The 22,949-nt window shown below is 50.7% G+C and overlaps 5 protein-coding genes across 5 annotated transcripts; 2 read left to right on the top strand and 3 right to left on the bottom strand.

Annotated features, from left to right (window-relative positions):
* Positions 1-3,783: 3,783 nt before the first annotated feature.
* Positions 3,784-4,719, top strand: BCR38DRAFT_336387 (alpha-1,6-mannosyltransferase Och1; the record flags this gene model as incomplete). The annotated part of the gene is made up of 1 exon (XM_040855452.1): positions 3,784-4,719. The coding sequence occupies one exon, from the start codon at positions 3,784-3,786 to the stop codon at positions 4,717-4,719; it is 936 nt and encodes a 311-aa protein (XP_040718632.1).
* Positions 4,720-8,489: 3,770 nt separating this feature from the next.
* On the bottom strand, positions 8,490-9,860 carry BCR38DRAFT_130468 (uncharacterized protein). Its single transcript, XM_040853553.1, has 3 exons — positions 9,502-9,860; positions 8,946-9,437; positions 8,490-8,870 (listed from the first exon to the last, which is right to left on the bottom strand). The coding sequence occupies exons 1-3, from the start codon at positions 9,682-9,684 to the stop codon at positions 8,604-8,606; spliced, it is 942 nt and encodes a 313-aa protein (XP_040718631.1). The 5' UTR covers positions 9,685-9,860; the 3' UTR covers positions 8,490-8,603.
* A 3,285-nt stretch (positions 9,861-13,145) lies between these two features.
* BCR38DRAFT_130457 (uncharacterized protein) lies at positions 13,146-14,398 on the top strand. The gene is made up of 5 exons (XM_040853552.1): positions 13,146-13,373; positions 13,435-13,699; positions 13,752-13,826; positions 13,887-13,913; positions 13,975-14,398. Exons 1-5 carry the CDS (start codon positions 13,259-13,261, stop codon positions 14,345-14,347), a joined length of 855 nt encoding a protein of 284 aa, XP_040718630.1. The 5' UTR covers positions 13,146-13,258; the 3' UTR covers positions 14,348-14,398.
* Positions 14,399-15,373: 975 nt separating this feature from the next.
* On the bottom strand, positions 15,374-16,942 carry BCR38DRAFT_481822 (glycosyl hydrolases family 28-domain-containing protein; the record flags this gene model as incomplete). The annotated part of the gene is made up of 2 exons (XM_040863417.1): positions 15,374-16,543; positions 16,619-16,942. 2 exons carry the CDS (start codon positions 16,940-16,942, stop codon positions 15,374-15,376), a joined length of 1,494 nt encoding a protein of 497 aa, XP_040718629.1.
* A 1,477-nt stretch (positions 16,943-18,419) lies between these two features.
* BCR38DRAFT_481821 (uncharacterized protein) lies at positions 18,420-21,922 on the bottom strand (the record flags this gene model as incomplete). Its single annotated transcript, XM_040863416.1, has 3 exons — positions 18,420-20,317; positions 20,369-20,795; positions 20,891-21,922. The coding sequence occupies 3 exons, from the start codon at positions 21,920-21,922 to the stop codon at positions 18,420-18,422; spliced, it is 3,357 nt and encodes a 1,118-aa protein (XP_040718628.1).
* Positions 21,923-22,949: the final 1,027 nt, after the last annotated feature.

The raw sequence follows: 22,949 nt of genomic DNA, 5'->3' as shown, positions 1-22,949 counted from the left end.
AGAACATCAGCAACTTGTCTGGTGGCGAGAAGACACTGTCCAGTCTGGCACTGGTATTTGCCTTGCATCACTACAAGCCGACGCCGCTGTACGTCATGGATGAGATTGACGCTGCGCTAGATTTCAGAAACGTAAGTCCACCCTTACTCCACCGCCGGCGCCCATGCCCCTCTTTTATTCTTACATGGCTAATTTTTGTCCTCCACCAGGTATCCATTGTTGCCAACTACATCAAAGAGCGCACCAAGAATGCGCAGTTTATCGTCATTTCACTCAGAAACAACATGTTTGAGCTGGCTGCACGGCTAGTTGGTGTGTACAAGGTCAACCACATGACCAAGAGCGTCACGATTGAAAACCGCGACTTCATTCAACGGAGCGCTGCAGCAAGAAGTGGTGGCGCCACGGCGACTGTGGGAGGTTAGTGGATAGGGGATGCCATATAACTGGATTAGCTGGGCTAAATGTAATGAAGGCATGACTTGAGTGAGGCTTCTTGTTTCTTTCTGGGTTTGCTTGGGGCATAGAGCCCTCGCGGGAGTATCATGGATGATGTATTGAGATGATATCAGCGTGCTGTGCTCGGTGTACGTCTTGTTAACGAACTCATTATGCCAGAGACGCTCTGTTCATTGATTTCGACCAGTGTTGGACGATTGGGAGGGTTGTGCGCGACCTGCCTGCAGAACGTCTTCCTGCTCATCTCTTTATATGTATGTATATATATAAAAATATTTGCCGCCGTGTTCATTATTTTCGCTTACGGCGGCTGTTCATGAGCAGCAGGGCACTCACTCTTCACTGCTGGTCAATGTTCTGGACAGTCACAGCCATGCTGCTGTCTGCCCCATTTGAAATATTTGTCCCTTTCGCCCTCCTGTAAAATGGATATAGGAGGGGCTGTTCCATTAACCTTAGCTTTTCTAATGCTAGCTCAACTAACTGCCATATTATTATTATTAAATACGCCGTAGGCTCGAAGCCCCCGGTACCTCTACTAGTACTCCCGTATGTCAAACCGTGCCCTAATGGCTGGACTAAATACATACGCTGCGTCGTCGGTTCGCCCTATTGGCGACTGCGTTGCGTTCACTACCATACTACGTTGGTTCTCAACCTACCAACAAAGTCCCCCCTGAGAAGATCGATGCTATCTGGGCCTTGAAGCTGTCCGACCCGTCCCTAGCAGCCATCTTACAATAGTCCCACTAACTACTGGTTCTCCTGTTGCCGTTGCGAGGTCTCTGCGAACTGCCATATTATTTCTCCTCTATTCATACCGGAGCTCTCGGGTTGGATTGGTTGTTGTTTGCAAATGCATACTAAGCATCAATATTTAATATGATGCGAGGTGAGAAAGTCAGGGGTATCATGACCAGTTAAGCCGAGCCAGCAACTCACCTACATGTTAGTGTATTGCTATGTTTGTCTTGGCCACAGATTCGCCCAAGTTATTGCTATGGTAAGTCGGTATTCCAGGCCCCTTAGTTTGGATGGGGTTATCGAGCGCCCCTCTCTTTTCAGTATGCCTCGCCTAGCGACATCCATGGCACACACGTAGTCAATGCAAGAGGAATTTGTGCAAAGATCGACATTTTATCTGTGAACATGCCTTCAAAGTTTCTTTGAGTTCTAGGTGCGCTCTAGATTAGCAGCAGCATCGTTGTATTCCGGTCTGATATGACCATGTTACCAAGTGGGGGCAATATAGGCAAGAGAGTTGTATTGGTGATGATGATGAGATGAACTCCGAAAGGACACAGCTACGGAAGGGATATCTATGGTTGGCCCAAGCGCTGCACCCAGCACACAGCTGGTGTAACTGGGGTTCACAACACTAAGCTATTCTAAGTATGTTTGTGCTCCGCTTGTGGTGCGTTGTGACAAGTGTGGGTGAAGGAAGCCGGGCCGTCAAAAGCCGAGTTAGTCAGTTGTGCTAATGAGGAACTGGACTCCATGCACTTTACTTGTTGGGGACAAGGTGTAACATCTCTGCTGTGTTGCGTCGCACGTGAGATTAGGTTAGATCTCAGATCCGTCTCGTACTTGGCTCCTACTGCTTCGCCGAAAATGATTAGCGCTTCCCCTTTGTCGGGCTTGGACAGACACTACATACATGCAACCCCAGTGTGCAGGGCTAGCTCCGCAAACCTGACGGACCGTTTATATCCCTAGGACTAGTATATAATAGCTGCTGCCACGGCCGCTATGGTGGACAACTGGAAACCACTATTATAGCTATGGCAAGTGGAACACACCCGGTCAAGCTTTAAGCTTCTCAGGATACGCTGGACATTTAACATTGTAACCCTTCGCCAGATCTATTGGTGGCTTCGGGAATAATTTCATTTCCGACGAAAAATGGCGTTCAAGACTAGCTGGTAAGGAGTCTACAGCTGATAATATGGAGTGTGCAGGTGGGCACAGCCCCTGAGCATAGCACAGCTTGAATAGCCTATCTCCAGCCCTCCTGTGCGTCCCGCAACATGCCGGTGGTGCAAGTTAGTATTATTTTCTGCTGAGTAGCAATTTGGCCCACATGATACAAGTTGTCCGACGTTGCGCTGTACTGACTTGAACCCAAGAGAGTTGAAGATGTGCCACTGCACCAGCTTGACGACGCCAAACCTGACGGAACCGTGTTCGGTTTGGTGCCAGGAATACTAAGTTGGTGCCTGCAGGACTTTTGGTCATATGGGCCACATCAGGCTTCGCAGCACCACGCCATATGTCGCGTGTTGGGTTTTTGGATTTTGCTCATATGTCGTCTCAACTCTTTTTCGGTTATCTCAGGTCCCTGCATCCCGCTGAAGATTCAATATGGAATCATGTTGCGCGCCTTCGACCGTACATACACAGTACAAGGAAGCATGGAACCGTTCCACTGATCAGTGCTGTGGCGTAGTGCCATTTCTGCGCACGTCAAATACCATGTGAGCCCTAGCCAGCGCATGTCTGACACATGCAGCATCCGAATGCAAATGAGCGTGTCTTTTGCTAAAACATGACATATTACCAAAATGTCGCAAGAAAATTTTCGGGATAGTATGGCCGCAGCTGAGTAAGCACGCAGCGTCGACAAATCAGTCAAGCTGACCACCACTAAAGGGACTAAGTAAGCACCCTCAGTGAGTGCACGCTTTAGACTGCAGCCCGGTGTTTAAGTCTGTGTGCTTCCTCGGCTGCAGGACACTTTCCCCATCACAACTCTGGTGGCGTCTCCATTACGGAGGGGAGTGCATGAGAATGAGAATGGGAATGATAATGAGAAAAAAGATGAGGGGTAATTTTACACTGGGTGAAATTGGACCTGAAATGAGACTTGAAATGGAGCCTTGGGTTTCTCAGACCCAGGGCGACACAAAGGTAGAAGGCTCATATACCGTCTTGTACGCTGTTGAACATCCATCTCCATCCACCCACATTGTCCATCCCCTGGTGCTACCGCTGCCGCCCATAGCCATGGCACATTAACTGTTCATCCGTAGCAGAACCTATCCAGGCTGAGTCGCTCCTTTTGCTGATTATTTTCATTATTCTCCTTTGATGTCCATTGCCTTTCCTCGCATCGTCCTGACCATGCGCCCCAAATCACCGTCGCTTTTCGGCTCGGTCGGGGTCATGATGCCCATGTCGGTGTCGGTGCAGAAGGGTTGGAATACAAACAAACCCGCGGCGCTGCAGTATATGCGGTCCCTCTCCTACTACGGGGCCCTCACGCGGCGAAGGCGAGAGACCTTGATGACGATATGGGCCGCCTTTACACTCATTACCATGTACATGATGTACGTGCGCATCAACTCGTCGGTGCAACTGGCTGAATATGATGACTACAACACGCTGAGTAAGAATCCTACAATCTCAACGTCGACCACAACGGAAGCCGACATAGACCCGGATCCCCTGATCCCCCGCAAGATATGGCAAATATTCTTCACAGAGCGCAGCAGTACTGGCGCCCTCACCGATATCGACACAGAAAAGTTGTCCGACACGGCGTCGTGGCTGGCCAAGAACCCGGATTACACGTATACCCTCGTGGGTTCCAACGGAGGTGATGACTTTGTGCGGCGGCACTTTGCCGACAATTGGCCCATTCTGCGCACCTATCGGGCCCTCAAGAATCCGGGACTCAAGTCCGACTTGCTACGATACTTAATCCTCTCCGTCGCGGGCGGCACTTACACCGACACCGATACGGAGGCGTACCGGCCCATCGACGAGTGGGTGCCGGCCCAATATCGGAATCGCACAAGGGTTGTGGTCGGCATCGAGTTTGATCGTCTCGACGGACCCTTCTGGGCCGATATCCCTCATGACCTACAATTCTGCCAGTGGACCATCGCCGCCGCCCCCGGACATCCCCTTTTTAGCTCCATGGCAAATCGCGCTGTCGAGGCCCTACACGAGCTGGTCAGAGTACACAACACCACCCTACCGCGGCTTAAGGCCTCGAGTATCGAGGTCATGAACTCAACGGGGCCGGCGGCCTGGACTGATGCCGTCTTTGAGCAGCTGAAGTTGGCCGATCCAGTCGGACTCACTGACCTAAAGAACCTCAGCGGCATAACGGAGCCTACCTTGTATGGAGATATACTGGTCCTGCCAATTGATGGATTCGGCATGGGGCAGCCACATTCCATGAGTACGAATGACGGAAGTATACCCGAACAGGCCTTGATGAGGCATCATTTCAGGGGGTCCTGGAGGGATGATTGATGGAGCAGGGGAGAGATGTGCGATGAAGATGCATGATAATGCTAGACGATGAATACGAATTAAAAGAACATGAGTTGAGGATAATGGTTTGTGTTTGGAATCTTGCAGGGTAAAACGTTTGGCTGACTGACGCATTCAGGGGGTTGGCTCATTTGATTCGGGGGCCCACTCACTAATCCATTCAACACCATGACAAGGAATCGAGAGCACTTGATCAAATTAATGTTGAAACAAAGCAGCCTTCCCAAACGCATGATATTCTCGTCGCATCTGGACTGACTGGCTATTGGATTTTTGGGGTTTGTCTCAGTCCTTGCACATTGTTCACTCATTTTAATGGTGTTGGTCACGTTGGGGTATAATGGGAATATGAGATGCTCTCTATTATCAGATTATCTCTCTAATCCAATTACACAAGAACCATTAATTTGATGCTTTCTAGCAGTAGATGATATATTGTGATGGTTAGAATTGCTCCCACTTTTGCCCCAAAAACAAAGTCTGCCCCTTTACAAGCTGGCCTGCTTCCCGTGGATGCATAGATGCACTTGATTGTCTCCTTTTCTTTGGCCGGTAAGAACTTCATATATGAAGCCTTTTGATGATAAGTCTGGCCAAAATATGTTAAAGCCATCTTCTTTCCACCATAAAACGCAGTTACTCTATAACGTGAATGTACACCGAGCTGGCCACCCTTACATAACCTCGCATAGAAATTTTATGATAGTAAAACCACAACGCCGTAAATCAATTGAAACTACTCTGAATCTTCCTCTCCAGAAGATGGCAATGCGATCTTACAAGTTCGCGCATTATGCCCAGTCCCGTTGCAAATACCACAGCGCCTCAGGCGCGTTTCAACACGAGTTGGACAATATGGGCCCTGTGGGCCATGTGGGTCCTATACTTGCCACTATCGCCACCTAGAACGGCGACCATCCCCACATACCTCTATTACGAGAAATGTGGCGAGGATAGAACATTCCCTACTTATCTATATGCTTCTACAACTTGTCTGAATTAATCAGCAAGTCTACCATTCATTGACTATATAAGAACCCTTTTGTTTCCATACATAGACCCTCGAAGAGAGGACCAGAGTTAGCTACAATACATACAGGTTAGGCATATGTGCCCTCCTTTTGCTCCTTCAACGGGAACATAAAATCCAAGTACACGCTTTGCGCGACCACCATTTCGGCGCTCTTCTTGCTGTATCTGCATCGCCAACTCCCTAGAGTCCCGTAGGTCCTGTCCTTCTTGGAAAATAAGTGATTATCCTTCCCGTAATTGCATTTTTTAGCCCTCCGGCGCCGGCTTAGCATCTTATTTGCCTCTCGAAGCTCAGCGCACTCGGCCCGTACGAGGGCGAGCCGCCGTTTTTACGCGTTTGGAGGGTGCTTCGGGGGACTTGGTACGTTTTTGCCGCTTGTCGGAGACTAAGTTTTTGGTCATTTTTGAGAGCTTGAAGGGCTAGCATTAAGTCTGCTTCGTTGTATGACTTTGCCATAATTGGTTGTTGAGAAAATCAAACATTAAGTTGGCCGGTCGCGTTGGCGCATCAAAGTGGCCAGCTCGGTGTCATGGCCAGCTCGGTGTACATTCACGTTACCCCGGATCGTACATTAAACTTCAACGCACTGCATAAACCATGGTATTCACCAAAATACACTGATGTCAGACGTGTGACTTATCTTACTGCAGGCAATCGAGATTCGATACCTTTCATTTGGATGCTACTGTAGATGTTGAATGCTCTATGTGGAGTGATGCATATAAATACTAATTTGTTGATACAGATGTTAAAGTTGGAGCATAGACCCTGAAAGATGAGGCCAGTTTAGACTTAGTAACCGCACAGTTCCTGGAAATAGATTATCTTGGTTACCAGTCGCGTAATTCTATGTCCAGAGGTACATTGAACATATGATTTCAGCTTGAGGACGAATTTTAATGGTCGTCATGAAGTTCTGAGTGGAATTTCATCATGTTACATTTGACCCTGATAGCGCCGCTTGCTATCCGGGTAATCATTAGCATTAGGGTTTGAAGGTCAAAGGCAGTGTCAAATGTTTTCTATTTCTTTTTGTTTTTTGTTTTTTTTTGACGGACCGGTGTGTTTCTGTGCGACTCATCTATTCCATGATGCCAGGTTAACTTGCTTCTTGCGGAAATACATATATATTTTCATTAGACGGACTAAGCATCTGACGTGGAGATTTGTCCAGCAAAGATGCCCACGTAGAAAAAGAATTAGCTCTACGTTATATTAGAATGAAGAGCAAGTGCGTGCATTATACAAAACTCAAACTCTGCACGTCTCTGACGATCACATCCAAACCTCCTCGGAGAAACCAGACAAAAGCACACCCAGCGATACACTGCGTGCCCTAAGTCACATTCGACGCCACTCCTGCCGAAACTCAGAACTAAACCGAAGATTCGTCCCGATAGCTACCGACTAGCAGCATGAACTCAAAGAGGAGATTTGGATAAAATGAGAATACCCTGGGTTTGTCACCCTTAACGCCAAGGTTGTCCGCCCAGCCTGGTTCAAGTTCAACCACGAGTTTAAGGCCACCCAATCACCTTCTCCTGAAAAATCTATGGAGACCCATAGACCTTAGGCAGCAAGCTTGTCAAATCGCCCTCATCAAGAAATGTTAGAGAGTGGAAGGATACCCTGCTTCACGGACGAAGTCCGCTGCGCCGAGGAGCTCGATCCGCTTCGGTGGTTGACTTGGACGAGACGGACGAGCTTTTTGCTCTAGGCTTTTTTCTTCTAGTAAGCTGGCGCTTTGCATTCTCGTGAGGCCTTGAAAAAAGTTGACACGTTTGTGGAAAAAGTATGTCAAGGTCAGGAAGATGAAGCAGTCATATAGATAGGCCCCACAAGGATGATATAGAACCTAACAGAATGGCCTTGGCAGACATTTTACCATCGGCCAACCGTCGGTTTCTTGAGCATGAGTGGTTGTGGCTTCTCATAATGCCATTCATTCAATGTTTACAGCGGGGGGGCTAGTGGTATTCGAAGCATGGGAGTAGTTTTCTGTTTCTTCAGGTAACCATTTTTGAGTCAAGCTAAGGTCTATTTTATTCCATAGGTAGATCTCTCGTCCAAATATTATGGGGAAACATCGTTGCTTTGATGAAAGACATGATTATTAGGTTCGGTGTTGAGTGGAAAGATATAATCGGCTCACCCACATTGGTACACAAGGGCCACCGGCACAGCTGTAACGAGGCAGAGATGCTGCGAGTTCAAATCAAGGTTGCAATACCAGATAATCCCCATTGTAAATTACTAAACTGAAGAAGAGAGAGGAAGGATTACAATTACAGGTGCCGTTCCTCTGTTCATCGGCCTGGTCTTGGGTGACGATGTAAGCCGAACTGACTGCAACAGCCTAGCTAAATAAATGCCAGGGAGATAACCCAGCTCACATGGCACAAGGGGGACAATGACCTATCGTCTTCATGGCTCAACATGGCCTTTGACCTCGAACGGCTGTTTTCCCCGCTTCCGGCTACAACAGCCAGTTGGCCGGATGCTGGACCCAGTGCACCAAATCCTCTGGTGTACCAGCCACTGTTGTGCTCAGACGTGCTCAGAACTCTCAAAATGGGCAGCCAAGAGGCACAATTTTCTGTAAATAAAGCTCTTATGGCCACCTTCACTTTTTTGACTTGGGAAGGACAGAGACACATTAAATCCAACACTTTGTCGTAGTTTGTCATAAGTCTGACAATTCAGCCTGGAAGATACATAACCAGTATTATTATTTATAGTAACTATGTCATTATTTCCTTGAAGTAACTTATCATAATAATTAACTTGGTCTCTATGCTCATGGCGATGAATAAAGCAGAACACATGTCCGCTATAGATAGATGTAACAGTACGGGCCAGCAACCGAGCTGACATGGTTCTTGATAGCGAAAGGTGGTGTGTCGGCCGGTGCGGCGTACATCAGGTCAAGGATGTCTTCCACGGTTGCGTTGCGGCTGGGAGGATCATTGAGCAAAGTGAGCGTGCCGTCAATCATGAAAGCCCGGTCGGTAGGCTTCTGGTTTTGCCAGATCCACCATGAACGATCGATGCCGCCATGGTGCAGCCAGAACAGGGGGTCATTCGGGGTGTTGTAAACCTAAAGCATGAAGATGGGAGTTAGCTGACGGATCGGTATCGAGACAATGCAGGAGAAACGCCCAAAAACACGTACATCACCTCCCGGATCAGCAGCCCAGGTAAAGTATCCAGCTCCGTGCTGACCCGGATCGCACTGGTCGAAAGGCTTCCCCTGCAAACGGTCCTGGTAGGGCCCAATGCTGTCTTGGTACAGCGGGTTAGTCAGGAGATCGAGATGCTTGGCATCGGTAGAGAAAGTGGCGGTGATGTTGGGCGAGATGTCACGCCGGATGCACCGCGGAGCATAGCTCAGCTTCGTCCCGGCGACAGGTGCATCGGGTGCGACCAGGCTCGGGCTCGTGGCGGAGATGTTGCACATCCTGCCGACATAGGGGCCAGTTTCGACGCAGCCGCCACCACGCCCTTCAACGACGGGGATGCAGTACTCGCAACCCGGCACGGGGCTGGTGCAATTATGCGGCGCCCAGATGCCGTTTCCGCCCTGGGAATACTGGTCTCCGTTCATGTGGGGAGAGTTCATAGGATCCTTGGACGTCTTGCCCCAATTCCAGTACGGCAAGTATCCCTGTTGGTATGTTAGTCCAAGTCAAAAGGGGCGGTACAGGATGCACTGGATATTGCTCCCTTACCGCGTAGCCACATTCATCACGAAGGGCCCTTTCAAAGCTGTACATGTAATACCTATGCCATGACAAGAACGAACCCGTGAAGTGAATCGTCTCAGTCTGGTTGACGTGGATAGCCACGAAGTCATCATAGCGGGACTTCGCACCAGGGGCGTCACCGGCTGGGATCTTGGAGGGGCTGTCCATAAGACATGTGACTGATGTTGAGATGAAAGTAAGTACGTGGCTGTTCTTGGTCCATTAGAGAAAGATGGTGGAACCATCAGCAACTCACCGGCCTTAGTATATGCCAGCTTCTCCAGATCCGTCAAATTGGAATACTCCCGCCTAACGATGAGGTTCGAGAGGCTGCATGTCTGCGTCACATTCTTGGAGGCGAGCGTCTTCTTCAAGCTGCCATCGGTCACTGCCGCAGTCAGCTTGGCCAGACTCTTGGCGGCCTCGAGATCTGTGCTCAGAGTCGACTCGGGGTACCATACAGCAGCGACCACACCCGTCGTCAGGGCCAAGATGGTGACGGGTAGGGAGGAATGCATCGGGGCGGTCGCGCTGCGGTGTGGCAGAGCAGCGAAGATGTGACATTGAAACCGAAGAGGTGAAAGGAAGGATGGATGGAGCAAAGGGAGGATGACACCTGCAACATCAACTTGAACGTGACAGTTGACCGCGGCTGCAGAAAGGGAAAAGATGGTTGCCACGACACGTGGGGATCCGATTCAGATATACGAGGCAAAATGCCGGTAACCAATGGTAGAGATAACCGACGAGATATGCAGACAGGGACTATAGTTCTGGGCTAGTGACACCAATCTAGGGAGATGAGGTGCCATGCCAAAAGCTCGTCAGGCGAGCTCGGAACAGTCACCTTGCAGCGAAGTAGATTCCAGGATACACGACAGGGATAAATGGGGGCGAATGCATGCTATCGAAGGGTCAGGTTGTTCGATACATGAGCGAACGTAGGGTACATCGGCTGATTGTTTCCTCGAAATGCATTCAAGTCCCTTTCGAGCCTGTAAACCGGATTCCTGCGTAGGCGAACATAACCGGGGACGTTGGAAAACGACCAAGCCACCTGCATAGCGAACAACGCCACCCAGGTGTAAGTTCACTCCGCTTCAGGTTTGACAGAGAGACCTCGGGTGCGACGTAGGAAGGGGAAATTATGTAACCTCGACAGATATTGAGCGTTTGGATTTTAGGTTGTTGCCGCTGATAGCTCGAAAAACAACCGCTCGACTGACAACCGCTCGACTGATTTTTCCGTATGGTGTGATCTTTCTACCCGTCAAGTTTCTCTCCATTTCTTTTACCGCCTCTGCAGTGTACCCCTGTCCCGGTGCAACTATCCATGTCTTGGCGTCCCAGTCCCTCGGAACCAACGTCCCAATTAGGAACTGCTGGGGGAACCGGCCCACGAGCAGAAGGGGTATATGTAAGCGTGTACTAGATTTACACAGGATTCCATCATACTGTTCTCCTCATCATAAAATTTAATAAGGAAAAGAGCATCGCTTCCGCTGCGGAACAATACCGTGGTCGCGATCTACCACAACTGTCGGAGCCGCCCCCAATGTGCAGATAGAGTTGGGGCCTGGTCGGTCACTAACCTCTTCCCCAGCTCCATCCTCCACTCGGGTTCTAGCCGTGAACTCCGGCCGACGGCTAGACTAGGGCTCTGGTGATCGGTTGCACCAGACCTTCCCGAACCGGAGAAAGAACTGGGTACTTTTATGCATAGTGTGTCATAGTGGTCACATCTTATTTGGTTATCGTATATATATTAATCCTGGCCTTACCTGGTCCAATTCTTGCTCGGCTTCTCGGCACGAATGAAGCCGCATTGCGCGCTTCATTCTCTATGCCGGGAATTGATCATTTTTAGATGTGCTTCGCCATGAAGGATAAATCGAGGCGAAGGCTAGTTTTTGTCGCAACCGGCTCAGAACAGTAGTTCATTCCGCCGGAATCTGTGCCGGACAGCAAGACTTGGTGCAATATAACATAGGCGAGACTCGCTATGGCTTACCATGACAACCACGTTCACGAATACGCGTAATAATATAAAGTACAGGGTCGATCATGAAAGCAATTTCCTCCAGGTTCGGCTCCAAAGCTTGGTCGTTGGCAGAAGGTGAGCCAACCTTACCCTCAATCTTGAAGCTCGACTATTCAGAGCAGGTGGCAAGGCGGCATTGCGTGTGACATATACTACGGTATCAGGCCAAAGTTTTCACCCCCTTGACAAGTACCAGTGGATCACTGCCAAGGTAACGCTATACTGATTCTTACCTAGCCTACTTATACTAACGAAAAGGTACTTCTGTGTATCCTGGTCGATCTACCGCACTGGACTCATGTCACGAATGTCAAGTTCATTGAATTCGTGCCAAGTCAGCTGTGTGGTCAGATCTGTTGATTCGTGGATTGATTCATGATAAGTCTAGGTTTCTATGTAACGCGGTAACAGCGTTGGCTTTATTTCCACTTTTGTGGGGCCTAGGGCCACACTTGTGGGGCTTGGGGCAAGCCACACTTATATCCACACTTCCACCCCTGATTCCAACTTGCTGTTAACGCGTCCTAATTATCGCGTATGTAGCAACTATAATAGGGACTAAACACCTTATAGAAGCAGATCGCCAACGAATTCGAACCCTCTATTTCGACGGTGGTAAATCGAAAGCCGAAATTCAAACTACTACAACGTTTTCTTTAATCTGATTAAGACAGCTATTAAGGTCGCTTTAAGCTAGGTAGCTAAGAGTTGGGTCGTGCCTAGGTGGAGCACGGTACAAACACATAATTGAAAACTTACCTATGATACCATAGTACACCGGTACCCGCGTGCGGATGCTTAGTAAAGGTGTGTGAGTGGTGCCAAACAAGCAATACGTGGTACCTGCAGAGCCGTGCTGCTCCCTGTATCAATTGCTGAAGTATGTGTACGTTCGAATTGCGTTTTTGATAACTCTGTTTCTTGATCCTAGCGCCTTATAAAGCCCAGCTGCACCTAGACCCAAACCACTTTGCCATGCAATAAACAACCATGCATGGGATTTTCGTCGCGCCACTTCCCTACCGAACCGAATAACATGGCACATGTTCCTTAAACCTCCGCGTTTGTGTAATTTGTCCTTGGCGATCTTTTAATCCTACAAGATGGCGGCGGTACCAGAATAGCAGGCATTGTGGGTTTTGCGCCGTCATCTCCGGTGTGACTATCGCTACGACTCGGCCGCTTCGAAGACCATGAAGTAAGTCTTGACGATTATATGTATATTTTATCTCCCATTACTACCCGTATGGTTGTTAGACTGGCTCCTTTTAATGCTGTCCTCTTTTTTCTTTCGCAGATTCTTCCCACCGCAACCTAAGAGCATGGAAAGCCTGAAATCGAAGTTGCCCCTCCAGTCTGGAGAAAAGGCGAGGCCCTCTAATGAGCCCATGGTTTTGGGTGTCATCAGTCTCTTGACTGGGCTCTCTTTGCTCACTGTCTCCCTGAGGCTTTATGTTCGCCAGTTTATGGTGAAAGCTATGGGAATAGACGACGTTTTTATCATTTTGGCCCTGGTCAGTCCACGGTCTCCCCGATCCATCCCCATGTACTGCAAAGTAAAGCTGATATATATTCGAGTAACAGCTTGCTGGCATTGGTGGCATGATCTGCTTCGTCGGCGGGGCCCGTGATGGCTTGGCCCACCACATGGACGACATCGCTATCCCGGACGAGTTGGAGAGACTTACCAGATGAATTTACATGCTGATGATTAACTTTATCACGGGCATAAGTCTTGTCAAAATCTCCATTACCCTGTTCCTGCTTCGTTTCGTAGAAGGGAAGATGTACAAGTGGTTCCTTATATGTATAATGGGTTTGTGCTCCGGGTTCAATACCAATTTTGAGGCTGGCGCTGACGGGTTCGACCTTCGAAGTCTTCATAAGCGTCATCACCATTGCCTGCGAAGGCCCCATGATTTTCCAATGCCTCCCGGTATCCGCCATCTTCAAAGTCGAAAAGCCTCCTACCGCCAAGTGTATTTCCCAGGACGCCTTCAATAATATCGGCATCCTCAATGGGAGCGCCAACGTCTTCACCGACTTTGTCCTCGTTGTCTTGCCGATTCATATTGTTCTGAAACTCCATATGAACAAGCGAAGGAAGATCGCCCTCGTCTGCATTTTCAGTCTTGGAATATGGTAAGAAGTTATGGTCCATGCTGAATAACTTCGGCTGCTAACCGACGACAAGCGCTTGCATCATTGCCACGGTTCGGGTGTCCATAGGGGCCAGGTTCTTCACAGCTGAGAATCGAGACTACACTTGGTACATATACGTGACCTCTAGAACTGCCTAGCATACTCTCGCTGACATGCATAACCACAGGAATTGCGCCTCCTTCATCCTGAATGCGTAAGTGGCCATATCACCACCACAAGATGGCCAGACTATATTGACTCGAATTCTTCCTCAGAGCCGAGCTGCACATCGGAATCCTCGCCGCCTCCCTTCCATCCCTTCGCCCCTTATTCTTCAAGATTCTCGACAGCGCGCGCAAATATGGTACGGGTGATCTCCCAACATCTCGATACGGAACGCACACCGACAGTACACGCACGGTCCGAAGCGGATACTGTAAACAGGAGGACATTCCCATGAACAATATGAAGCTGCGGCCCCCTGAAGGCCGTTATAGCGACCAGATTGTCAGCTCGGTTGGGCGGGGAAACGGTGATGCTAGTAGTGAGGAGGGTATATTAACGCAGGGCACCATCAGGATGACAACTGAGATTACCATTTCGGAAGAACCGAACAGAGATAGGCCAGGGGTGGATCAAGGCGTGTAAAACTAGATATTACTACTTTATCATCAAGTATGCTATTTACCTCACCTAGATACTACTAGTAAACTAATGTTACTCTCTATATTACTTACGATGTCTCAAGGGATACTATTTCCCCCTAAATCGTATATTAGCTTGGATTCTAGCTATTCAGATTGTCAATATAAATTATAAAAGACACAAGAGCAGAGAAAAAATCTACGCCATGATTGTTTATCAAAATAACGTGCAGAGGGAAAAAGAAAAGAAACAAAGAAAATTGAGCTCCTGCAGCAGTACCGCATTTAAATCAGTGGTAGCATGTGCTGCACCAATTAGATCCCTACTATCTTGGGTAACTTTGCTCCCAATAGTACCACTTTGCGACAAATGCGACGGGCTGTGTGTCTAACCAGGGGTTGCGCGTTGGATTTATTTACAGAGTATGCGTCGAAGTTGTTCTGAGCACCCGACAGACTAGACACCCAGACAGACAAGGACAGCGTCGCCACGGTAGTCCTGGAATACAAAAAGGAGTATGAAGTCAAACTCATGAGGCATGTTAAGCATCCAAGTTACGTCGTTTCGTAGTGGGTTGCTTACAGACAATGAACCACGCCCAGCATTACCTGCGGAAAGGCGCAAGATATACAGCAAGGCTAGTAAAGGATTCGATGTGAAATAACCGAGATGACTACTACACACATACACTCACACCCGTCAGCTGCGAAGGGACCATGATGAGACGCAGTGCCATTATACTCCTGTTCGACAAGCTGCATCAAACCTCCCATGAGTAATTACCACCTCTCAAAGAAAGTCACACGTCAAATCTCAAAATCAAGTCGATATTTGGCAGTGGAATTTGTTTTATTTCCAGTCCAGGGTCTATGGCCCTGGTAAATGTAACTGACGCGCTGGTTCAAATTCGAAACCAACAGAGTCGCTATATACACATTGAATAGATGAAGTTGCGCCTCACTCCTGAAGACGCATACTTCCCTCCTCTCGACCGAGTCAGGCTCTTCCGCCCACTCCGAGGTTAGGCACTCAAGCAGGGCAGCCCGTGCTGGGGTAGTTGCAAGTGCTAGTCTCACCTCCACCAGTGATGCTGACGCCGCTGAAGCTGAAGTCGCTGCAGCTGCCATCACCGCAGAGGATGTAGTAGTTGTAGGCATCGTCGGTGGCCGTGCCGGTAATATCGTTAAAGCTAATGCCCTTGATAGTGACACCGTTGGTGGGCTCGCCAGTGGGACCGCCGTTGAGATAATCCTGCTGGACGTCGATACCATAGTTGGTTATGCCGCTCATGGTGATGTTACTGTAGACGATGTTCTCGATGGTGCCGGTGGTGCCCGAGTTGGACTTGATGCGGCAGCCGTTCTGCGAATTAACGACGGTGCTGTCCGAGAAGGTGACACCGGAAACGGTGTTGTTGCTCTTGCCGCCGATGGAGCCGATGGACAGGCCGTGACCACCCGAGCAGTACATGTTAGAGACGGAAATGGCGGTACCGGAAGTGACGGCGACACAGTCATCTTGGTTGTAGACCTTGATGTTGTCTAGGATCACATCATCGGAGCTCGAGATGTCGAAACCGTCTGAGTTGTGGGCGGCAGCCTCGCTACCACTGGCCGAGTTGGGCTCGTCACCAGCCGAGTTGTCAAGGACGAGGCCGGTGACGGACAGGCCCTGGACGCCGTTGATGTAGAAACAGTGAGTGGGCCAGTTCTGGATGTTGAGGTTGCTGATGATACCGTTGTAGACCTTCTTGACGACGATGAAGTGGTCGGGCTTGTCGGAGCCACCGTTGGAGCCCTCGCCGTCCCAGTAAGCGGCACCGTTGCCGTCGATAGTGTGGCCGGCGGCGCCGGTGATAGTGATATCGTGGCCCGAGATGACCATGGGGTCGAAGTCGGAGTCCGCGGTGGTGCCGAAGGTGGTCTTGCCGGCGAAAGTGACAGTGGTGCCAGTTTGCAGCGACTGTAGGTCGATGGTGCTGGATGCCGGGGCCGAGATGCCCGACAGCAGGATGTCGGTGCACGATGCGACGGCCGACGCGATGTCGGCGTACGCAGTCACGGTGCACGTGGTACCGCCAGTGGGGTCATCGGCGGCCACAGTGGTGGTAGCAGGCTTGACCGAGGTGGCCAGGGTGGTTTCGGCGACTGAGGTGGCCTTGACGGAAGTGGCCTTGACTGAAGTGGCCTTGACTGAGGTCTGATGAAAGGGTCAGTATATTTTTGTCACGCACAAAAGAGGTGCAAACACAAAATAAACGAGGAGGCAACTTACAGCAGCGGCAGGGGTGCTGGTGCTGACCTTGACCACCGAAGAAGTCTCAACAGACACAACAGCCGAAGTAGGGGCAGCAGCACCGCCCGTAACGTAGCAGGTGCACGCACTCGACAGCTTCTTGGTCTTATTGGCACATGCCGATCCGAGGACGGCAGGAACACCGGTGGTGGCGGTGATGGTGTCGGCAGTCCAGGTGGCGCAGAAACTGGAGGCAGCCGCCGAGGAGCTGACAAAAGCGCCGGCGCACGCGTCTGTATCCGGGTTGGAGCACCCAAGCACAACCGCCGGCAGCGCAGCCGCCGTCAGGAAAAACGAACGCATATCTTTGGGTTGAATGGCCGAACCGAAGTCGGACCCAAGAATAAAAGAGTGAATGTAAGTTGGACTGGGTCCTATAAGCGAATGAAGGGAGTGACTGGCAAGCTTTGCTTGGCGATGACCAGCTAGATGTCTGAAGTAGGCCGCGGCAGCTTCTTTATATTGCAGTCAGCCCGGCACGCCAGGGGTAGCGCCTGGCCCGCCGTTCAGTCCACATCAGACAACGTTTGTTGGGATGAGAAGGGGGCACGAGGGCCTGTTGTGAGCCTCATCCTTGAGAGAGCACGCGAGATAATTGAGAGGTTGGCCCACGCATGTCAGCTTAGCGCGAGAAGTGCACTCTAAACCAAACAACACCATTCCTCAAAGAGATCATGCAGAGCCTGCATGTTCGCAAAATTCAGACCCGAATGTCGGGATTCATCATCCCAGTTCCAGTTGATCCACCAATGGGCAGCCCTCCAGATTTCAACACAGTGGAATGAACCCGGTAGGAAAACCCATTTGGAGCGGCAAAGCGAAAGCCTTAAAACAATTAAATTAAGGTGGACTTGCAGTGTTTCATGCGAATTTGCGTGCGTGGATCTTAAGCCCAGGCTAAACCCGAAATTGTCACTCATCACCTTTTTAATGCTCTGTTTTCGACCTGATGAAGTCGGAGTCGCCCAAGCATGCTAGCCGTGGACTCGGGGTCACTGGGATCAACACGGAGTGCTGAATGCGACCCGAGTCCCTGACATGCATGGAGCATCGACATATCCATCAACCTATAGGCATCCCAGTGAGAGATGCTATAGTCCAAACGAACGATGTCAAGCTTTTGCGACGTTGCACTATCCGCCTTTTGCGAAAGCTTATCTCCGACCTAGGCCCTCGGCGCATACTATGGAGGCTAATCTCAGGCAGGGATAACAGTCTTGGCGTCGGCAGGGACGCTAAGCACTCAGCAACTGGCATCCCCCTTTCAATTTTACTGATTGCTCCATCAGAATCACAATCATAGCAACAATTAATTCATCTTTTGGCCACCGTGTGCGTGTGAACTTTCTCGTCTACTGTATGTGTACATGTCGCATTTTGCTCCTGAATCGTGTCTGCTGATGAAGGATGGCCTGCAACCTGGTAGCTAAACGCCGGGAAATGGGATCGAGGCAGCGGTAAAGACGGCCCGTATAGCGAGGCACCGGTCCACTTTATCAATACTCCTTGCTGGCCAACGCCGCGCAATCTTGCCAGGAAATATGTCCCAGCCCAGATCCCAAACCTCGATTTCCGAGGCAAGTACTCTGACATGAAGCTGAATCATGTGACTGTTCCCAACACGCGATTTGCTCCTATGCGCCGCAGAGAAGACGATGCGTAAGGTTTGTGGGTGTGGGTACAAGTACGGCTTGACGTGGGTGAGGGTTGGGGGTAGATCGAGTGTCTCAGCAGTAGTTAGCAGGCTACTGATAATCATACACGAGCGCGCAGGACGGGTTCAGAGTTCCTCGTCAGCGCTAGACACGTCAATATCCGCGACATGGCTGCCGTTGACCGTCTGCCACGTCTGTGAGGGCGACTTCGGGTCGGGCAAGTCGGAAGGCAAGTCGCCGCTCTTTTCTGGGACGACACCCTCAATGGTCTCCATTTCCAGGTCCATCTCATCAGCCCCAGCCGCTCGCGTCTCGACGGCAGCACGCTCTGGAACGTCGACAAGTCTGTCCTTGTCATCATCTCGCACGTAGGCAAGGTAGTAAGGGTCGCCACCATTGCTCAGCTCTTGCAGCACAGCCTCGGAGCCCCGCGTGTCCTCCGTCACGTTGCTGTCGTTGAACTTGAGCCACACATTCTTCTGGAAGTCGTGCAGCCATATCCAGTAGTGGCCCGACTGCGTCCCGCCCCCGTGGCAGATGACGGCGTGCAGACGGTACTTTTCTTTGCGCATGTCCTGGAATGCGTCCTGCTTCATCCCATCTAACTTGCGAAGCTCTTCTTCATCCAGCTTGGTCATGTCTGTGGTGAGCTTACTCAAGAGGGGGATGTATGGGTTAGTATGGACTGTCGACTTAGCGGGGCTCGACAGCGACGGCGGCGGCGCGAACAGCGGCTGCGAAGTCGACGACGTGGTGCCTATTGCCATCTGCCGCTTATGGGACAGGTACTGGATATAATTAGCCAGTGTCCGTTCTTGGGGCAGTCTCCGTTTGAGGGAAGTGAATGATGAGGCGGGATTGGATGGTGGTACCTTGGGTCCTGGTACAATGGCGTCTAGTTTCTCCCACTCGGAATCAGAAGGCGAGCACGATCGAGCATCACCACCCCATCCACTTTGGCCCGTCGACCAACTAACATGTTGCACGTCAGGCTCCAGAGCCTTGACCTCATGCTTGGCATCCTCCTTCACCGTGTAGCCTAGCTGGTTGACCCGCTCCTTAAGTGCCCAGATCTCACGACGCTTCCGCACGAGGTCAAATTTGTCGACGCTCTCCGGGTGACCGTCGAGGGTCTCCATGTAACGATCCATGTAAAGCTCATCCTCGATCAGAACGGGGTTTCTATTCTTGCTGGTGCCCGTTCGCTGAATGCAGACGTGAAGGATGGGAGGTAGGGAGCGAATGACGGTGTGACGAATCAAAGTCTCGTCCATGTATTCGACGTCAAAGTTGCGATCGAGAGCCTCGTAGATGGTAGTCGTCTCCCCCTCAGTGGGATGGGGGAACGCCGTGATCCATCGCTCCGAGTTGACCTCCTTGTTTACCGTCGGCGTGCCGTCGACGAGCTTCACAGTGCAGTTCACGATGGTGGGGTTGAAGGTTTGGGTGATCCGGTCAGATTGCATGCGGGGGTTATCGGCCACGCCGCCGTCGGCACGAATAGCACGCATCAGATGCTCCATAATGTTTTCCATGGTCTCTTCGACATCCTGTTGCTCCGTGCCACTGCGGTCCGAACGCTCCAAACGTTCCGAGATGTCTCGAATCTTGTCTTCGATCGTAGCAGCGTCAAACTCGACCATGTGGCCGTCCTTCATTTCGATGTCGTTATCGACTGCCTCCTCTTTGCCCTCCTTGGTATCGACATGGTTGATTTCAACCAAAGAGCCTGTCGAGGCGCCTTCGAGGTCGGTGACCAGAGTCTGAGAGCTCACTGCGCTGGCCGTCTCCAAGTTGTCACTGACCGACTCGATCGTCACGTTGATCATATCTGTGTCGTCACCCTTGGTGGGCGGTGCAGGAGAAGGGCGGGCCGGCAATGGCGGAGGTTTGCTTTGAGGGTCTTCATACAAGAGTCGGGCCGTCTTTCTTAGGGCTGTGTTCGCAAGCTTTTGGCTTGGCTGAGCCGCTGCCTCTGATGTGGTTTGGAGATCCTTAAACAGGACTTGAAGTGTCTCGACAACTTTTGCTGTTTAGCCCGAGGTGTGCCCTGCAGATGATGGAGGGGACTTACATTGCCTTGCCACAATGGCTTCTTCAAGATCAACGGATGTAGCATTGCCACCTGTCTTGCGACTGTGGACGCTCTCGGCGTTGAGCTCCAGCTTATACTGGTCATAGTTCAGGACTAGATCCCGGATGGCCTTGACGTGATAGAAATATTGCAGGATGCTGTTGAGATAACATGTGTTGCCGATGTTGCGCAGTCCAGGCGGCGTTTTGAGACTAGCGGCGTCATCCTGAGCCACGTCTTTCTGCAGCAGAGCCGGGGGTATTTCTTGGCCAGGCTTAAGGGCGTTGAATATGCCCACCATGCCTTGTAGTTCATCAACTGCCTGTTGAGCCTCTGCGTTGGTGCGGTCATGACGTTTCCACTCGGCGAGCACTCCAAGAGCCTTGGCCACTTTCTGACGATCATCGTCGGTATATAGAGTTTGAGCCTGCGATACCCGTCAGAAGGAAAGCAAAGGAAAGAAAAGGAACCGGGGGGGATGGTGAGAAGGGGGCGGCAAGAAAAGAAACTAAAGAAACTCACCAGATGGTTTACAACGTCTCGGATGAGTTCGAGTGACCAGTTGAGCTCAATGTTCAAGGTGCTGGCAGCCTGCTCGATCGTCATGCCGCCGTTAGTTGTTTGCGCAGTAGCTCCCATGTCGTCCAGCACTCTGTTATCGATTCGGCTGACAATATCCTCGCCCAGATTGCCTCCGATGATCTCGAGGTGCTGGTAGAGGCGAGCCCGGGCCTCGTCGGTTCGCTGGACCTGACCAATGGCATAATACTTGGTGAGGAAGTAGTCGGCATCTTTACCGTCGCCGGGAAAAGCGTCAAAGGCGCCAAAGGCATCGACCGCTTCGGCATCCATTTCGCACCCCGATTCGAACTGCACCAGCTCAATCTGCGCATCTACATCGCGCTCCAGGTGGCACCGTTTCGCAGCATCGACGAATAGTTGGCGGCAGCTCTGGTTTTTGGGCAAGGTGGCCAAGACAATAGCGGCCCATACGAAGACTTTGGGCCTGTAGTCGGGCAGACAACCCAGCAATTCCAGGTCCGCCTCATCTATGACTGCGCGGACTTGCGGCGCCTCATACCCACCGGGGAACAGGTCCAAGAGCGTCTCCCAAGATTGCGGCAGGTCTGTCGAACCACAATGACCGCTGAGGATCATCAACTCGGCCACGACGTCCTCCCATTTGGCTCGGAGCGTTCCTATCGGCGTCCGCGCTAATGGTTTGCCAAGCGAAGGAAAGACCCACGAGTCCTCATTTTCAACCATCTTGGATTCAAACCCGAGAGAGACGAGCAGGTCATCAAAGTCATTGCTGATGGATACCATGAACTTCTTGTTTCTCTTCTTGATTCGGCGCAACGGATCATGCTCTTGCTGGTTCAAGCCGTCGTTCATGTAGGTGAGGAGCATTTGGATGGGGCCCTGTCCATAGTTGTCGGCCGCGTCCTTGTATCTGTCACTGTCTTCTCTGCGGGCACGATCCAGGTGTTGCTTGACTCGCTTGACATCGCGAAACTTCTTAACGACTTCCATGTCGATCAAGGGGGGAAGCATCTCGATTTCCAAACCACAGGAGCAACCCGAGACTTGGCATTGCAGGCTGACCCTCTCGAGCAGTTGATTGTGTTGTTTTTCCAACCAACAGGTGGGGTTTAGCTTACGCCGGCTCACTTCAAACATGTGCATCCGATGTTTGTGAAGCCTGGCAAAGTCTCTCATCGATTGAGCCAGATCATTGCATATAAACTTGACATTGAAATGGTACCGGCAATCCATGCAGACCAAGGACAAATAGATGGCCGTGTCCGTGCTACCTTTCTGTCGCGGCAACAAGAATAGAGTATGAGTATCCTTTTCTTTACAAGGCGTGTGCGTCTCTAGTAGCTGCCCGCTCATCAAGTCTCGTAGTGCGCGCGGTGATGTCGCCACTGCAAATGGTCAGCCAGCTGCTGCTTCAGGGTTCAGGATATTGCGATTGACGTGACGACCGCTGCGACCACAAGCTTCATCCGTCTGTGCTTACTTACTAACGGGTGCGTGTGTCGATCGCTTGAGCCACTCAGCGCTTATGCTGGCAAACGCCGTGTTGGATGGGTCCGCCATGGCTACTGCGATTGCCTTCTAGAGATCTTGTCAGCATCGGCGAAAGGTGAGATTTGTTCAAGACATACAGATTTAGGCAAACAGTGGCGATGCAGGAGGATGAGGAGGTCTGGAGAGATACTAAGATGAAAGATCCTCCAAGTCTGCCCAATAGCATTAGCAATGATGGCAAATATGAGTGATAAGTTTATTTCAGGAAAGTCCAATGCGGGGAGAGTGTGGAGGGAAAACAAAAAACATCGAGGCTGCAGATGCAGCTGCAGAATTGGCAGTCCCGCAAAAAATGATCGGGGCGAGGGGCAGGGGCCGTCGAAGGAGGCAGTCAGCTGTTAGGCAAACAGCACATACTGGTCATAACAATCCCAAATGTGAGTAACGAATGTGGTACGTGAATGAGAGTGAGAGTGTGAGTGTCTGATGAGAGAAGGTTACCGGTAGTTGTGCTTCGCTCAAGTACCGGGTTGTACTAACCAATGCC

The sequence above is a fragment of the Pseudomassariella vexata genome, assembly GCF_002105095.1.
Source record: "Pseudomassariella vexata strain CBS 129021 chromosome Unknown BCR38scaffold_3, whole genome shotgun sequence".
Taxonomy (NCBI): domain Eukaryota; kingdom Fungi; phylum Ascomycota; class Sordariomycetes; order Amphisphaeriales; family Pseudomassariaceae; genus Pseudomassariella; species Pseudomassariella vexata.
This window is presented reverse-complemented; position numbering and strand designations above follow the sequence as displayed.

What these genes read in the sequence shown, in the direction of transcription:
- BCR38DRAFT_130468 (XM_040853553.1), bottom strand. Translation starts at nt 9,684, where the DNA reads ATGGACAGCCCCTCCAAGATCCCAGCCGGTGACGCCCCTGGTGCGAAG. An exon ending in GTGATGAATGTGGCTACGCG is followed by an intron (nt 9,438 to 9,501) that starts GTAAGGGAGCAA and finishes ACATACCAACAG; the next exon opens with GGATACTTGCCGTACTGGAA. An exon ending in CTGCTGATCCGGGAGGTGAT is followed by an intron (nt 8,871 to 8,945) that starts GTACGTGTTTTT and finishes TTCATGCTTTAG; the next exon opens with GTTTACAACACCCCGAATGA.
- BCR38DRAFT_130457 (XM_040853552.1), top strand. Translation starts at nt 13,259, where the DNA reads ATGCTGATGATTAACTTTATCACGGGCATAAGTCTTGTCAAAATCTCC. An exon ending in GTTCCTTATATGTATAATGG is followed by an intron (nt 13,374 to 13,434) that starts GTTTGTGCTCCG and finishes CGACCTTCGAAG; the next exon opens with TCTTCATAAGCGTCATCACC. An exon ending in GAGAATCGAGACTACACTTG is followed by an intron (nt 13,827 to 13,886) that starts GTACATATACGT and finishes GCATAACCACAG; the next exon opens with GAATTGCGCCTCCTTCATCC.